Source organism: Sciurus vulgaris, assembly GCF_902686455.1.
Source record: "Sciurus vulgaris genome assembly, chromosome: 10".
Lineage (NCBI taxonomy): Eukaryota > Metazoa > Chordata > Mammalia > Rodentia > Sciuridae > Sciurus > Sciurus vulgaris.
The window spans coordinates 114,706,099-114,725,027 of record NC_136470.1 but is presented as its reverse complement, the minus strand read 5'-3'; the positions used below and the strand labels follow the sequence as shown (position 1 = coordinate 114,725,027).

Sequence of the window (18,929 nt, the reverse complement as noted above, 5' to 3'; positions counted from 1 at the left end):
TTTGTTACTATTGCTTTGTAATAAAGTTGAAGTTCAGGTATTGCGATACCCCCTGCTTCATTTTTCCTGCGAAGGATTGCTTTAGCTATTCTGGGTTTCTTATTCTTCCAGATGAATTTCATGATTGCTTGCTCTATTTCTGTAAGGTACGTCATTGGGATTTTAATTGGGATTGCATTGAATCTGTATAGCACTTTTGGTAGTATGGCCATTTTGACAATATTAATTCGGCCTATCCAAGAACATGGGAGATCTTTCCATCTTTGAAGGTTTTCTTTAATATCTTTCTTTAGTGTTCTGTAGTTCTCATTGTAGAGGTCTTTCACCTCTTTTGTGAGATTGATTCCCAAGTATTTTATTTTTTTCGATGCTATGGTGAATGGGGTAGTTTTCATAATTTCTCTTTCTGAGGATTCATCACTTATGTATAAAAATGCATTGGATTTATGAGCATTGATCTTGTAACCTGCCACTTTACTGAATTCACTTATGAGTTCTAACAGTTTTCTGGTGGAATTTCCTGGTTCCTCTAAGTATATAATCATATCATCCGCAAATAGGGATAGTTTGAGTTCTTCTTTTCCTATTCGTATTCCTTTAATTTCCTTGGTCTGTCTAATTGCTCTGGCTAGAGTCTCAAGAACGATATTGAATAGGAGTGGTGAAAGAGGGTATCCCTGTCTTGTTCCAGTTTTTAGGGGGAGCTACTTCTTAATGGGATAACAGTCCTAGCGTTCCAGAACCAGTTTCCAAACACATGCACAGTTGCCCTATATGTGGGATACCCAGGTTGGAAACCAGAAGACAGAGTAGTGTTTCTTTGCCTACAGATGGGGATTAATTTCTAAGCTATACAAAGGCATTATTTTTTGTAAAGCATGAGCAATTCATCTTATGGCATTTGAATAAGTTGACTTCAACTTGTTTCAAATAAAAAATAGACAGAACTGGGGTTGTGGCTCAGTGGTAGAGCGCTTGCCTAGCATGTATGAGGCTCTGGGTTCAATCCTCAGCACCACATTAAAAATAAATAAATAAATAAAGGTATTGTGTCTACCTACAACTAAAACAAAAAAAATAATAAATAAATAAACAGACAAATGCAAACAAGTGCAGACATACAGTCATTTACTTTCTATTTGGTTCAGAAATTAGTAGTTCCAGGGAAGTTTCTACCTATGGAGAATTATGTATTCATCTTCTGTGTTTATGAGGTCCAGGGCAAGGTTTCAGTTACTTTAAGTCACTAATTAGGGGAGCAGGGTTTTTTATAAACTGCAGCTGAAATTGAAAATGATGCTGTGATTCACAAAGCAGCAAGAACAGCAGGTGACTAGAATATTTCTAACTCCTAAGTGGGTAGCATCTCTATTGGTAGCACAGCCAGCAATTCATTTGGGACTCAGGGAGTCTTCAATTCAATTCAGGCAGTGAAATGAGAAACCTCCTTAGGATACCTGCTCTGAGATAGCAGGGTTACTGGGTGGAGGATTAGTACTTCACCAAAGGCCTTGTAGGACCAAAGTGTTGTCACAAAGAGGTAGGTTCCACTGCCCAGTTTAGTGTGCTTCATATCTCTTCAGGGCTCTTCATGCACCCACCGTCTCATGTGAAACACTATGTGAACCCACACTGGCTAGGGTCAGAAAGTTCATGTTCACTGTTTGCCAAGACCTTCTGCCGATAACTTCAAACATAAGAAACTCACATGTCTTAGCCACGTTCTCCAAAGAATCCAAAATAGATTGGTTTCTTGAACTGAGATGTTCCTCAGACTTTTCCACAGATGTCTGCAACTAAGAAACCCAAAATTAAGAACACATTCACAGACCATTGCCTTATTTTACTAACTTGGAGAACTGTCATTTAATGATCAATTGTGAATCTACAAGAACTAAAGCCAAGACAGTAGAATTATTAAACTTCTTAAGATGTAAGATACTCCTTAAAATGTAGCTATACTTACCCTATCAATGCTGTCTCTGACCTGGGAAACAAAGTTGTACAGAGTCTCACTAGAAGAAAAAAAAATCTTTGTGAAATATTGAAACAACGTGCAACAGAATCGATTCCATGAATATGGCCGGTGTCCATCTAGTATAGCATCAAAACACTGATCAGAGTTGGAGACTCAACCCAAGAAACCTCAGTGCCAGTTGGAAAAAAAAAGGAGGATATTAACTGTTTGTGACCATTTCCAAGGCAAATCACATTTTTATTTTTAAAATTAACAGTAACAGTTTTTAAATTAACAGTATATGTGTCTTAAATAAGAGTGAATTTTAGCAACCAAAGTAATTACCAGAGTAGGAAAGACCATCTTTCCTTTTTACAACACTGACTTTGGAAGGTAATGGTTTCTTTTTAGTAGTCCAAAATTCCTAAATACTTTTTGCCTTACCATTATGTTGGCCAAAATAATAAAATTAATATACTGATAATTCTAGGGAAAACATTAATTTCCAATAAAAAAAAGAGATTATCATAATTATTTCTCAAATAAACATTCCATTTCTTTTCTTTTCAGTACTAAGGATTGAATCCAGGGTCTCACACATGCTAAGCAAGTGCTCTACCACTGAGCTACATCCCCAATCCTTTATATCTATCTATCTATCTATTCATTTATTTATTTCATTTTGACCCAGGGTCTCATTAAGTTGCCCAGGGTGACCTCAAGCTTACAATCTTCCTGGCTTCAGCCTCCTGAGTAGCTGGATTACAAGGCATGTACCACCATTCCTTGCTAAATATCCCATATTTAAAAAGATGCAGACATGGACAATCATTAATGAAATTCTACAGATTTTTCTATCAAACACAAGTGCAAAATCAAATTTTGATATACAAATATGACAACTCTTCATACTGCTTGTTGGATACTCCCTAAGACCGACTTTATAAAAGGTGAAATTTCAGGACGGGGGATGTAACTCAGTGGTACAGCACTTGCCTAGCATGTGCAGGACCCTGAATTCAATTCCCAATACTACAAAAAAAAAAAAAAAAAAAAATCTAGAACCATATTCTCCATGTGAGAAAATTTGGGATATTACTTGAAAACAATAAAAGATTTAAAATGAAAAAAAAAATTAAGAATGTTGAGAATTGAAAGTTGTTATGTTATAAAAGCAAAGTACAAAATAGAGTACCTAGAAATTTGCTCTGGGGATGTAGATCAATGGTAAATTGCTTGCCTTGAATATGCAAGGCTCTGGGTTTGATACCCAACACTGAAAAAAAAAAAAAAAAAGCAAAAATTTAAAAATTAATCACAATATTTAGAAGATATAAAGATGACAGAAAATGGAACAAAAAAACAGAGATGGAAAATAGTTGAAAGGTTTTTTGACCTAAAAAAAGCAGAGAACCAATCCAGGAAATCCAATATATTCCCCAAATTGGAGATCCAAAAGAGAGAGAATGAAAATAGAAGTAGATTTGCAAAAATATAATGCAGTTGTTTCTCAATACCCATAGGGGATTGCTTCCAGGACCCCTGCAGAGAATAAACTCTGAGGATGCTCAAATCCCTTATATATAATGACATAATATTGGTATATAATCTATGTATATTCTGTAGTATATTTTAAATCATTTCTACAGTACATGTTTGTTTGTTTGGCACTGGGGATTGAACAACTGAGTCCATCCCCAGCCCTTTTTTACATGTTATTTAGAGACAGGTTCTCACTGAGTTGCTTAGGCCTTTACTAAGTTGCTGAGGCTGGCTTTGAACTATTGATCCTCATGCCTCAGCCTCCCTAGCCACTGTGATTACAGACATGTGCCACTGCACCCAGTTTCTACATTATTTGTTATAACTAACACAATGTAATTCTTATGTAAATAGTTGTTATACTACATCGTTTTAGGAATAAGGACAAGAAAAAAAGTCTGTACATGTTCAATTACAGACAATTTTTTAAAATATTTTTTTCTTTTTTCAGTAGTGGGGATTAAACCCAGAGCTTTACACATGTGAGGCAATTGCTCTACTATTGAGCTACACTTCCAACATTTTAAAAATATTTTCAATCCATGGATGGTTGAATCCATGAATGTAGAAACCCATGGATATGGACAACTGACTGTACAAGAAGAAATTCATAGAACTTAAGAATGAAAGATTGAAAGGAACTACCCAATGCTCAGGCATTATGGTATGCCACATGCACATTATTTCAAATTTCAAAACTCTATAAATTATTAGAAGATTCTACAAACTTCCAGAAAGAAAGCAAATGAATACTCAAGATCAGGAATTTGAATCACATCGAATCTCTTATAAAAGCCACACAAGAAATGATAACCCAATGGAACAATGCCGTAGAAATTTTGAGGAAAAATTGTTTCCAATCTAGAATTCTACAACCAACTTAATTTGCAATAAAGCACAAGCATTTCAAGATCTCAAAAAATAGTTTAGGTCCCATATTATGGTTTGGATAGGAAGTGTTCCCCAAAGACTCATGTGTTACAGGTTTGGTCCCCAATACAGCCATGGTTCAGAGGTGGGGCTTTTGGAAAGTGACTGGATCATGAGTTGCTCTAACCAAATCAGTGATTTAATCCACTGATATCTGAATTAACTACTAAGAAATGGTGGAAACTGTAGGCAGGTGGGTCATGGTTTGAGGAAACAGGCCACTGGGGATATGTCCTTAGAGACTCTATCTTATCCCTGGCCCTTTTCCCCTCCTTAGGACACCATCACCACCACCATCTCCACCTGCCTGTGTTACCATGCTGCCATGAGCTGAGAAGCTTTCCTCTGCCACACCCTTTTGTCATGATGTTCTGCCTCATCTCAGGTCTAAAGTAAGGAGCCAGCCTGACATGAACTGAAATCTCTGAAACCATGAGCCAAAGTAAACTTTTCCTCCTTTAAGTTGTTTATGTCAGGAAATACCTAACAAACTCCATGCACCTGTCCTCCTGAAATATCTGGATTAAATCAAGAAGTAAACATAGGACTATAGTAACAGAAGATCCAACATGGGAAAGAGGAAGTAGGAATATCTCAGATGATGGTGAAGATAGGATTCAGGATGACAGCTATGCTGCAGACTTAGAGGTACCAATGCTTCTACAAAGAAAATGCTAAAGCTCCAGTGGACTGGTAGCAGTGTCCCGGATTACACTGGGTACAGTGGAGGGGGTGCTAGGGATTAAACCCAGGTCGTCATGCATGCTAGGCAAACACTCTAACACTGAGCTATACCTCCAGCTGAGGATATACTATATAGTTAGTTTATCCATTCATGCACTAAATGGAATTTAGGTTTTGCCTAGTTTTGGTAATTACAAACAAAACTGCTATAAACATTAAGTATAGATGTTGTTTTCATTTTTCTTGGGTAAATAACTAAAAATAGAATTGCTAAAACATAGGAAGTTATATTTTTAAAAAATTTTTAGATGTTGATAAACCTTTATTTTTATTCATTTATTTATATGCAGTGCTGAGAATAGAATGCCAGGCAAGTGTTCTACCACTGATCCACAACTCCAGCCCTGGGAAGTTATATTTAAATTTTTTTTTTTTTTTTTGCGGTGCTGGGGATTTGAACCCAGGGCTTTGTGCTTCTGAGGCAAGCATTTTACCAACTAAGCTACATCGCCAGCCCTTATATTTAAATTTTTTAAAAAATTTGGTACTGATGATTGAACCAGGGGTGTTTTACCATTGAGCTACATTTCTAGCCCTTTTTTACTTTTTATTTTGGGACAGGATTTCACTGCCCAGGTTGGCCTCATACTTGGCAATTCTTCTGCCTCAGCCCCCTGAATTGCTGAGACTACAGGCATGAACCACCATGTTCAGCATTAGGTTCAGTTTTATATAAAATGTCAGACTTTTCCAGTGGCTGATATTGATTGATTGATTGAGAATTTTCAGTGTCAGGAATTGAACCCAGAGCCTCACATGTGTCAGGCAAGTGCTTTACCATTGAACTATAAACTGGTATGGTAGTACACGCCTGTAATCCCAGCAATTCTTCTGCTGAGGCAGGAGAATTACAAATTTGGGGCCAGTCTGGGCAATTTAGGGAGACACTGTTCAGACTTTTTTTTTGTACTGGGGATTGAACCCAGGTGCACTTAACCATTGAGCCACATCCCCAGCCCTTTTCTGTATTTCATTCAGAGATAGGGTCTCCCTGAATTACTTAGGGCCTCACTAATTTGCTTAGGCTGGCTTTGAATTCCTGATCCTCCTGCCTCAGCATCCTGACACACTGGGATTATAGGTTTGCACCCACTTCAAAATAAAATTTTTAAAGGGGTGGAGAATGTAGTTCAGTGGTACAGAGGTTGTGTAGCATGTGTGAGACTCTGGGTTCAATCTGTGTGTGGGGGGGTTCATATATCATTCTGGGTTGGGGCTGTACCTCAGTGGTAAAGTACTTGACTAACATGACCAAGGGTATCCCCAGGACTGCAAAGCAAAAAAACAAACAAAAAACCCAGAAAGAAAAAGAATACATGCATTATATTCTTTTTGTTGTTGTTGTTGTGCTGGGGACTGAACTCAGGGCCTTGTGCTTACAACTGAGCTATATCCCCAGCCCCATTATATTCTTTTATTTAAAAAATTGTATTTTTAAGGCCTTTATTTATTTATTTTTTTAATGTGGTGCTGAGGATTGAACCTAGTGCCTCACACATGCTAGCCAAGTGCTCTATCACTGAGCCACAACCACAGTCCATCCATATGTTATATTCTTTTTTTTTTAATTTTTATTTTTACAGATGGCATTTTGATTCATTGTATACAAATGGGGTACAACTTTTCATTTCTATGGTTGTACACAATGTACATAGGATAATCATGTCTATCTCACTATCACTATCTTTCCTTTCCCCACCCTCTCCTGCCCCATTTTCCTCTACACCATCCAAAGTTCCTCCATTCTTCTCTTGCCAACCCTCTGTCATGCCCCCGTGTATTATATTCTTGAGCCTAAAATAAATGTTATTTCACATCCTAAACCTGATGATGTGAAAAGGCAATAAATTACAGGGCAAAATTTTGGACAGAATCAATATAACATTACTTATAAGAGCAATTCTCTTTAAGAAATCCTCTAGATTTTACTTTTCAGAAAAGCCAAAATTGTGGCAGCCATCTACAAACCTACCACAAATCACACTGAAAGCAAATAAAGAGCCAGGCATGATGGTGGTGCAGGTCTGTAATCCTGGTTACTTGGGAGACCGAGGCAGTTACTTGTAAGTTTGAGGCTAGCCTAGGCAATTTAGGGAGACTCTGTCTCAAAATAAAAAAAGTACTGGGGATGTAGCTCAGTGGTAGAATGCCCCTGGGTTCAATTCTCAGTACCATCAAAGAATGAAAATGAAAAAAGAAAGCAAATAAAGAGTAATTATTAGAAAAAGGTAAAAGTAGCCAGGCACAGTGGCTCACAACTATAATCCTAGCAACTCTGGAGGCTGAGGCAGGAGAATTATGAGTTAAAAGCCAGCCTCAGCAGTTTAGTGAGGCCCCAAGCAACTTAGCAAGACCCTGTCTCTAAATAAAATTGTAAAAAGGGCTAGGGATATAATCAAGTGTCCCTGGATTCAATCTCTGGTATCCAAAAAAAAAAAAAAAAAAAAAAAAAAAGACAACAACAAACAAACAAACAAAAAAAGAAAAAAAGAAAGAAAAAAAAAAAAAAAAAAGGCAGGAGTTATTTTGTTTTATTTCATTTATTTATTTATTTAGGTACTGGGGATTGAACTCTGGGGCACTTAACCACTGAGTAATAATATCCCTAGCCTTTTTTTTTTTTTTTTTTTTGCGGTGCTGGGGATCAAACCCAGGGCCTTGTGCTAGGGCCTTGTGCTTGCAAGGCAAGCACTCTACTAACTGAGCTATCTCCCCAGCCCCCCAGCCTTTTTTATTTTATTTTATTTTTTAGCGGTTGAAAGACATTTATTTTTATATGTGGTACTGAGAATTGAACCCAGTGTCTCACACATACTAGGCAAGCACTGGCCACACCCCAGCCACCAGCCCTTTTTTTGAGTTATTATTTTGAGACAGGGTCTCTCTGAGTTGCTTAGGGCCTCACTGAATTGCTGAGGCTGACTTCGAACTCACAACACTCTTGCTGCAGCCTCCCAGGTCTCCAGGATTACAGGCATGGGTCACCATGCCTATGCAAGAGTTATTTTATATATCAAGCTAAATAGGCTGAGTGATGTCCAGATAGCTGATGAAACATTACTTATGGGTGTGTATGTGAAGGTGTTTCCCTAACAGATTACATTTGAACTGGTAGGCTGAGTAAAGAAGATAACCCTTATCAATGTGCAAGGATATCATCTAATCTGTTGAGGACCAAAATAGAATAAAAAGACAAAAGAAGGGCAAATTCACTCTCTCTTCTTGAGTTGGGATATCTATCTTCTTAGACATTTGAGCCCTTGGTTGTCAGGCTTTAAAACTCCAGGACCTACACCAGTAGCCACCACTCACCTTCCCCCTCAGGTTTTCTGATTCAGACTGAATTACACCAGTGGCTTTCTCCTGGTTTCTCTAACTTGCAGATGCAGATTATGGCACTTCTTGGTCCAGACAATCTCATGAGCCAATTCATCTAATAAGTAACTTTTTTTCTTTGTTTCTCATTCTCTGTAGACATATAAATCTTACTGATTCTGTTTCTCTGGAGAACATTGACTAATACATGCTATTATATTGAAATTTAATTATTTGATTAGTGATACACCCTTTTGTTTTCCTCAGAAAAACAGTAACTGCCTCATCCACTTGAAAAGTTGGCATACCTGTCACATTGATCTTTTGTCCTTTTGTTTTTCTCCTCAAATTGTGTCAAAAGACCTTTTGATTTTCCAACTGGCAAAGGAAGAGAAAATAGGCCTACATCTTTTGTATCTCCTCCAAAGAGCTGGGGTTTTGTCTGGTACTTTGTGAAAATACTAGGTTCATTCTATTAAACAAACAAACAAAAAAAATCAATAAATCATTTCACACATAAAAGTTCATGACATTCACTATTTTTTGTATAATGCAGAATCACATTTAAGTGCAAATCATATTGCTAAAAACAATATAGCATGTAGCATTTTAAAATTTTTGTATGTACCAGAAAATTATATTTATAATAAAGCAACTTTTTATTAATAGTTTCCTCCTTACCAGCAAAGATATTTAAAATATCAATTAAAATTGTTTTAAAGGTAATTGCATAAATTTTCAGGCAACAACAGAAAATTATTTATGCTATCTCTGAGATGATGTATTAAAGTTTTCATATGAATAAGTTTAACTCAATTTGCTATTTTTGTCTACTAGTAAATTAAAACACCTATTGATAAGTTTGACATGGATTGGACAATGGTCATGCTGTAATATGGTGAGCCATTTTCTGTATTCAAGGATTCAAGAGACTCTTCCTCCTCCTGGCCCTTAATTCATTAAAGGCCTCAGTTTCAAAAAAAATCCTTATTTTTTCCCTCTTCAAGAATATAATGTAGCTGGGTACAGTGGTGCACACATGTAATCCCAGCAGCTCAGGAGACTGAGGCAGGAAGATCTGAAGTTCAAACCCAGCGTCAGCAACTTAGTAAGACCCTATTTCTAAATAAAATATAAAAAGGTTGGAAATGTGGCTCAGTAGTTAAGGACCCCTGGGTTCAATCCCCAGTACCAATAATAATAATAATAGTAATAATAATAATGTAGTATAGTTGACTGAAATCTACTATGTGAAGTTTCTTAGGAAAAAAGTTCATTTAATTTAAAATTTGTTACTTTATTCCTATTATATGTAAATTATTTTTTCTTACAAAATTTTCACAAAAAATAGTAAGCCTTGGGCTGGGGAGATAGCTCAGTTGGTAGAGTGCTTGCCTTGTAAGCATAAGGCCCTGGGTTCAATCCCCAGCATCACAAAAAAAAAAAAAAAAGGAAGCCTTTCCTTAGAAGCAGTCAAGGGACTAATAGTATTCTACTTTGAGTAAGAGAATTACAAGTATAATTTTTTTTTTTTTTCATTTCAGACCACCAAGTCAAATCTAGTAGCTTTAGAGATGTATGATTCTACATTATATTGCTGTGAAATACATGAAGAGAAATTCTGGAAATAGACTTACATCTAGAGAATTCTGTTGTGACTGTTTTGGATGTCTCAAGTGGGCACTGAAATCCAAGGGTGCTGACAGAGTCTCTGAATTTTCTGGACAAAACTGAGATCCAAAGAGGAATTGGGAATCACTGAGAGCAGTATAATCAGTCTGATTATTATTCCAGTTAGATGACTTAGTGGTCCTAAAATAAAGCAAGATAAGTGTATTAAGGGAACATATAACCTAAACAATGAAATCATAATTTACAACTGTTGATTTCAGAATATTCTGGGCAGAGTGCTAACTTATTCTGACTTTCAAGTCCCCTGTACATGGCCAGTACTATCTACAAAAAGCACAAAAAAGGAGCTGAGCCGGCCGTGATGGCTCTGGCCTGTAATCCCAGCAAATCAGAAGGCTAGGGCAGGAGGATTGCAAGTTGGAGGCCAGCTTCTGCAACTGAGCTAGACCTGGTACCAAAAAGAAAGAAGGGAAGGAGGAAGGGAGGGAGAGAAGGAAGGGAAGGAAGGAAGGGAAGAGGGAGGAAGGAAGCAAGCAAGCAAGCAAGCAAGCTTGGGATATAGCTCAGTAGAAGAACAATTGCCTAGCATGCTCTAGGCCCTGGGTTTGATCCCTAGTACCACAAACACACACACCACAGAAGGAAATTTTGAATGCTACACATTTTATTATAACCAGTATAAGAAATACCCAGGTGCTTGGGCTGGGGTTGTGCTCAGTGGTAGAGTGCTTGCCTGGCATGTGTGAGGCACTGGTGTTCAATTCTCAGTCACCGCATATAAATAAAATAAAAGGTCTATTAACAACTAAAAAATATATATATATTTAAAAAAAAAAATTTAAATACCTAGGTGCTGCAAGAAATGAAACGTGTTTGAATGCATGTGGGCAAGTCAAACTTTACTTGTGCCACAAGGCATACTAGGGAACTTGGATAGCAAGTACCCCTGGGTGGGCAATTTTAAATCCCTAACACTACTCAGCCCTTTGCCCTGATTAGAGGACATGATTGGCTAATTTTAAAATTAGGACCAGCAAAGACTAATTAAAATGGCTACAGTTGGATACAATTAGGGCTAAATACTATATTCTCTCTCTTGATTGAACTCAGGGATCCTTAACTACCAAGCCACAGACCTAGCCCTTTTTATTTTTTATTTTGAGACAGTGTCTCACTGAACTGCTTAGGGCCTTGCTAAATTGCTGAGGCTTTGAACTTGTGATCCTCCTGCCTCAGACTCCTGAGTCACTGGGATTATAGGCATGTACCACCACGCCCAGCAGCTAGGGTGACTCTGATCTCCACAGTACCTAAAAATTGCACTACGCAAACAAACATATATGAACACTGACTTGATTTTGCTCCTTAGTATTTCAATAGCGTTGCCCCAACTAATCTCAATTTCCAGATGTTGGACTGTGTCTGATTCTCATAGGTCCAGCCCACAGGAAACAAAGTCATTGCTCAGTTAACACATGAATTAACATCACTTTTGTAATCAGAAAATGGGCAGGAGGAAAAGACACAGGAAGGAGCAGTGGTGACCGGATTAGAAGAGACAATACACCTCAGCTGGGCGTGGTGGTGCATGCCTGTAATCCCAGCAGCTCAGGAGGCTGAGGCAGAAGGACTGAAAGGTCAAAGCCAGCCTCAGCAATTTAACGAGGCACTAGGCAACTCAGTGAAGACCCTGCCTCTAAATAAAATACGAAATAGGGTGGGGATGATGTGGCTCAGTGGTCGAGTGCACTGAGTTCAATCCCCAGTACCCCCACCTCCAAAAAAAAAAAAAAAAAAAAGAGAAGAGACAATACAGGGCATTTCTATCACTATAACCTAATAGGAAGGGGACCTTCTTTCTAGAAATCAATTAAGATCCTCTTTTTTTAAATTATAAATGGACACAATACCTTTTATTATTTTTTTTTATGTGGTGCTGAGGATGAACCCAGTGCCTCACATGCTAGGCAAGCACTGTACCACTGAGCTATAACCATAGCCTTTTAAGTATCAGAGAGTATAACCAGAAAACTTACCCAGGGTCTGAGGGAATACTGAGCATCTCTTTGATATTCCAGACATTAAAATTCATTTCTTATGATTATCTCTATAGAAAGAACAGAGGAATATTAATTAAGAAGGTTAACATGATGTATTTTCCAAAGATTATTTTACTAGTAATCTTACTACATGTAAATGAGGACATTTCAACAGTTACAGTCCCATCCAGTTGATGAAAATTTGTATTATCTATGTGCCAGATATAGGTCATTTTCTGTCATTAAATTGCACACAACTGGGTGCAATGATGCATGCCTATAATTCCAGAGACTAGAGACTGAGGCAGGAGGTTGCAAATTCAATGGCAGCCTCAGCAACTTAGTGAGACCCTGTCTCAAAATTTAAAAAAATAAAAAGTTCTTGGTGTATAGATCAGTGGTATAGGGTACTCCTGGGTTTAGTTTCTAGTATTAAAAAAAGTTAAAAAAAAAAAAAAAAAGGAAAGAAAAAAATGTATACAAATTCCCACTTAACACCAAGGAATGCCCAAAATCACCTGTAAAACTGTAAATTCGTCTTGCTCTGCTCCTTGCCCTTTTTTCTTGTTCTCCTATGAATAATCCACTTTTAGGAAAGAACCAATATACCTCATCTTTCATTACTCGATGCAATAAATGACTTAACCCATTACCTCTGCCAAGAAGACTAGTTTTCCTCAGAGCATAGGATATTGGAATGCCAAGAGAGTTGTAGAATTTGGGCAATAAAGAAGCTAGATGAAGAGGGAGTGCTTTGGGCAAAAGTGTCTTCCCATACCTCTTAAAAGCAGTGCCTTCTCTGCTTTTCTTACTCAATAAGGACCACAATAAAGCCTGAATTTTATGGAATAAATCCAATTTAGAAATTTATATTTCCAAACTCACAAAGCATTCATATTTATCAGATCATATACCACTGTGGTATCAGAAAATATGATTTTATGATTCCCACACATACGGTAGAATAGAACATCAAACATTAAATACTGTCCCAACACAAACCTAGATAAAATAAAACAGAAGTTCTAAATAAATATTTTAATATATGTAAAATTTTTTCTAATTTTCTAGGAAAAACAGATGCATTTGTGTGTTTATAAATATTTGTTTTACATGAATGTTAAGTACAGATCACAGGATCAAGGGGCTATACACACTGCCATTTATAGTTTCTATTGTGTGCTAGGCACAATATAATATATGTTTATATATGTTCATTTAATCCTCCCAATGACTTTTTTTGAGGCAGGTGTTGTTATTGCCATTTATTGTGAACAAAGTTCATATAAGTTAATTAATCAGCTCAAGTCATCTCCAATAATTAGGGATAAGAAGTTTCCAAGCTAGGTCAGGTCAGTACAAAAATCATGCTATTTCAAGTACACCATTTTGTTTATTAACATTGGCTGTTTGATGGTACTTTTTAGAATTAAGCATCTCTGAATGTTCCCCTGTATTAACAGCAAGGTAATAATACATGGAAAGGTTGTAGCTTTTGAGGCAACCCAAGATTCAAGTCTTGACTTTTACCTACAAATTGAGTGAACTTGGGGAAAATCAGTTAACTTCTTTGAACTTTGGTTTTCTTGTTAGTTAAATGAGCGTAACATGATAACTATATTAAAGAATGAAGAATGGGGGGATACAGCCTGGCGATGTGGCAAATGCCTGTAATCCCAGTAGCTCCAGAGCTTGAGGCAGGAGGATTGCAAGTTTAAGGCCAGCCTCAGCAACCTATAAGGTCCTAAGCCACTTAGTAAGACCCTGTCTCAAAATATAAAATGAAAAGGGCTGGGGATGTAGCTCAGTGGTTAAGTGTCCCTGGGTTCAATTCCTGGTATTAAAAAAAGAATGGAGGTAGAGATTCAAGAAGATGTATATGAGGTGGCTCAGTGGCAGTGGTGGAACACAAGTTTAACATGCTTGAGGCCCTGGTCTCCATCCACAGTAGCAACAACAAAACAAAAAACAGGAATATATAGTATCTGGTATGGAAACTGGTAGTTATTAGCTGTTTCTTAATTACTTTCTCAGACTGGTTTTACCTTTCTCAAATGACTTCTGGGACTGACCACATCCACCTGCTTTCAGTTCATAGAACTCCATATAACAGATCATAAACTCTCACATTCACCCCAGCTGTGAAAAATGTTCCTGCAGGGTTGAAGCTAAGTATTACAGTTAATTTTTTTTTGTCTCAACTCTCCTAATCACAGTTTAGATAATTTCTTCTTTGTAGAATAATGCAATATTGCTTTCCCACAAAACAAATAAGTGTGTATTTTTGTTGATTATTTTTTTATGGTACTGGGGATTAAGCCCAAGGGTAATCTACCTTTAAGCCACATCCCCGACTCCTTTAAGCATTTTATTTTTTCTTAAATTTTGAGACAGGTCTTGCTAAGTTTCCTAGGCTAGCCTCAAGCTTGTGATCCTCCTGCCTCAGCCTCCCTAATCACTAGGATTACTCGTGTGCACCATTGCTCCTAGCAAGCAAATAATTAAAATAAGATACCTCATAGTGAGATGAGAACTGGAAAAAAATGTATTTTAAAAAAACAGCCAAGCCAGGCTGGGGTTATAGCTCAGTGATAGCGCACTTGCCTAGAATGTGTGAAGCACTGGGTTCTATCTTAGCACCACATAAAAATAAATAAATAAAATAAAGGTATTGTGTCCATCTAATAGATATGGAGGAGAAAAAAAAAAAAAAAAAACCAAGATAATGTGGCCTGGGAAAAGAGAGTGAAAAAAGAAGGCCATGCACTGACAGCCTTCATCTCCCAAGGTGTTTTATTACCCTTAAAGTAACAGTCTCTAGGAGGCCTTAATCTCCTTCAAAGTAAATCCTCTCCAGACAGTGCCCACAGAACCCCAACCCAAACAGCTCAATTTCCTGAGTGCCCAAGGAAACTGATATGTTCATTACTTATATAAACCCAGTCCCTTTCTTTGATCAGTGGCTCATTTTCCACTAGGGAAGTGGGTCCACTGATGCCATTTCATCCCTGCATCCTCTGTTCCTGGGTGAAACTTTGTTCCTGAATAAACAGCTGAGCTGATTCATGAAGTTTGTGTCCCTCCTGATCTTTTTGTGCTAACCACCTGCAACTGATAATATTTAAAAAAAAAAAAAAAAAAAAAGGGCTGGGGTTGTGGCTCAGTGGTAGAGCACTTGCCTAGCATGTGTGAGGCACTGCATTGGGTTTGATTCTCAGCACGCATATAAATAAATGAATAAAATAAAGGTTCACTAAAAACCAGGTGGAGGAATATGAATAATTACTTAAAAACAAACAAACAAAAAAACAACCAAGCCAAGAACAGTGGCATGTAATCCCAGCAGTTTGGGAGCCCGAGGCAGGAGGATTGAAAGTTTGAAGTCAGTCTCAGCAATTTAGAGAGTGTCTAAGCAATTTAGTGAGACCCTGTCTCAAAACAAAAAAATAAAAAGGGGCTAGGGATGCGGTTTAGTGGTTAAGTGCCCCTGGGTTCAATTCCTGGTACCAAAAACAAACAAAAACCCAGCTACATTACAAGATGGGTTCACTGGTGAATTCTCTGAAACATCTGAGGAAATAATTATACCAATTTTCTACAATCTCCTCCAAAGATAGAAATTCTGGGAATACATTCTAACTTATTCTATAAGACCAGTATTACCCCAAACTACAAAGACATTACAAGAAAACTATAGACCACCATCTCTCGTGAGCATACATGCAAAGTCCTCAATAAAATATGAGCAAGCAGAATCCAACAATTTATAAAAAAGAATTATAAACCATAACCAAGTGGGATTTATTCCAGACATTCGAGACTGTTTCGACATACAAAAATCAACTGGTGTAATCCACCACATCAACAAGTTAAAGAGGAAAAATTACATGATCCAATCAATAGATGCAGAAAAAGCATTTGACAAAATCCAACATTGATTTATGATTTTAAAAAACTCTCGAGCTAGGAAGATAGCTCAGTCGGTAAAGTGCTTGCGTTGCAAGCACAAGTCCCTGGGTTCGATCCCCAGCACTGCAAAATAAATAAATAAATAAATAAATAAATAAATAAATAAATAAAAAACATAAACAAAAAAAACTCTCAGCAGCTGAGTGTAGCTTGGCACAGCTGTAATCCTAACAACTCAAGAGACTGAGACAGGAGGTTGAATATCCTAGGCCTGCCTTGGCAATTCAGTGATACTTTGTCTAAAAATATTTTTAAAAAAAAAAAGAAAAAAAGGCTGGGGATGTAACTCAGTAGTAGAGTGCTTATTTTAGCATATGCAAGGCTCTGGGTGGAATCCCTAGTACCAAAGTGAGGGAGGGCCTCTCAAACCAGGAATAGAGGTGAAAGTCCTTAACTTGATGAAGAACAGCTTCAACAAACCTAGAACTAACATCATATTTAATGGTGAAAAACTAAACTTGTCTGCTAAGATCAGGAATAAGGCAAGGCTTTCCCTTCTTATCACTCCTTTTCAACATTGTACTAGAAGTCCTAGATAGTCAAATAAGATGGAAAAAAAAAAAAAAACAGAAGGTACACAGAATGGGAAGGAAGAAATAAAACTGTCTTTGTTCACATATTATATGATTGCCTTTTTAAAATTTTTTTTATTTTTATTTTTGGTACCCAGGAATTAATTCAGGGGCACTCAGCCACAGAGTTTCATCCCCAGCCCTATTTTGTATTTTATTTAGAGACAGGGTCTCACGAGTTGCTTAGTACCTCACTAGCAATCCTCCTGCCTAAGCCTCTGGAGCTTCTGGGACTGCGGGTATTTGCCACCGTACCCAGCTATGATTGCCTATTTTGAAAATCTAAAAGAATTGACAAAAATATTCCTAGAACTGATAAGTGATTATACTGAGGTCATAGGATACAAAATTAATATACAAAGTCAATCACTTTTCTATATACCAATAATGAACAAATAAAATTTAAAATTAAAAAATAACATTTATATTAGCACTAAAAAAATCAATACTTAGGAATAACTCTGACAAAGTATATACCAAATATATTTAAGAAAAGCTATAAAATCCTAATGATTAAAATAAGCAAAGATAATACAATTTAAAAAAGTCTTTCAACAAATGATGCTAGATCATGCAAAAGAAATGAATTTAGACACAGATCTTGTACCTTTCACAAAAATTAGCTCAAAACAGATTTTAGACTTAAATAAAATGCAAAACTATAAAACTCCTAGAAGATAATGTAAAGGAAAATCTAGATGATTTTGGGATTGGGATTAGTGGTAACATTTTAGATACAATGTCAAACATACTATCCATGAAAGAAACAACTGATAAACTGGATTTCCATTCAAATTTAAAACTTCTATCTGGGCACAATGACACAAGTCTTTGATCCCAATGTCTGCGGAGACTGAGGCAAGAGGATCATTCAAGGCCAGTCTCAGGAACTTAGTGAGATCCTCAACAACTTAGTAAGGATGAACAACTGTCTCAAAATAAAAAATAAGGACTGGGGATATAGCTCAGTTGGCAGAGTGCTTGCCTTGCAAGCACGAGGCACTGGGTTTAATCCTCAGCACCGCAAATAAATAAATAAATAAAAAGTAAAAAAGGACCTGGGATATAGCTCAGTGGTAAAGTGCCCCTGGGGTTCAATCCTCAGGACAAAAAAATTAGAAAATTAAAAACTTCTTTGTGAAACACATTTTCAAGAACGTGAGGGCTAGAGTTCAGTGTAAAGTATTTGCATTGTATGCACAAGGCATGGAGTTCCAGGTTTCACCCCCAGCACAAGAAAAGCAAGAAAGGAAGGAAGGATGTGTCAGGAGAGGAAGTAAGGGAATCTGAAATGAGAAGACAAGTACAGACTAGGAGAAAATCTTTTCAAACTTTTGTTTTTGCAAAAGTTTGGACCCAGGGACACTCTACCACTGAACTACAGATATCCCTACATCTTTTTGTTTTATTTTACTTTCACATAGGGTCTCACTAAATTATGGAGGCTGGTCTTGAACTTGAGATCCTGCTGCCTCAGCCTCCCAAGTTGCTGGAATTACATCGTGCGTTGCCATAGCCCAGAAAAAGTCATATCTAATGAAGGACTAGTATCCAAAATATACAATGAATTCCATTTTTGGTGCTTGAAATCAAAATCCAGGGTCTCACACATATTAGGCAAACACTCTACAACTAAGCTACATCACTAGATCTGAAAAAAATCTCTTAAAACTTAATAACAAACTGGGTGTGGTGGTACTCAGGAGGCTGAGACCAGAGGATTGCAAGTTTGAGGCCAGGCTAGACAACTTAGGGAGACTCTCTCTCTAAATTAAAAATAAGAATGTGAGGACAATCTGACTGAGATTTCTGTCACCCCATTGATCACTAGGATTGATTTGGCTGATCTGGCTGGTTAGGGGGGGTGTCTGCTTCCTCCCTCACTGCTCCATGTACTAGATCAAACAGTATGACCTTCCCAGTCAGAAGAGGATAGTTCTTTGGTCAATGATATTTGAATAGCTGAGCTCACCTGCTAGAACCTCTAAATAAGCTCTAAAATTAAAAATAAAAGGGCTGGGGATGTGGCTTAGTGGTAGAACACCCTCGGGTTCAATGCCCAGTACCTCAAAAAAAATTTAATTAAATAAATAAAAGAGGTGTAAGCCAGGCATTGTGGTAAGTACCGGTAGAGCCAGCTATTCAGGGGGCTGAGGCAGGAGGATCATTTCAGGCCAGCCTGGGCAGCATACTAAGACACCAACTCATAAATAAATTAATTAATTAATT

At 37.3% G+C, this 18,929-nt stretch overlaps 1 protein-coding gene across 2 annotated transcripts in view; it reads right to left on the bottom strand.

Moving 5' to 3' along the window:
• The window catches only part of IHO1 (interactor of HORMAD1 1), a 34,697-nt gene that overhangs the window by 12,046 nt on the left and 3,722 nt on the right, over positions 1 to 18,929 (bottom strand). Inside the window, exons 2-6 of one of the 2 annotated variants that reach the window (XM_079155520.1) lie at positions 12,157 to 12,227; positions 10,126 to 10,300; positions 8,797 to 8,960; positions 1,967 to 2,015; positions 1,709 to 1,796 (exon numbers count right to left, since the gene is read on the bottom strand). In XM_079155520.1, the coding sequence (XP_079011646.1) occupies positions 1,709 to 1,796; positions 1,967 to 2,015; positions 8,797 to 8,960; positions 10,126 to 10,300; positions 12,157 to 12,212 (532 nt within the window). In that variant the 5' untranslated portion in view covers positions 12,213 to 12,227. The remainder of the gene's footprint in view (positions 1 to 1,708; positions 1,797 to 1,966; positions 2,016 to 8,796; positions 8,961 to 10,125; positions 10,301 to 12,156; positions 12,228 to 18,929) is intronic. The other variant, XM_079155521.1, reaches the window with a different exon arrangement.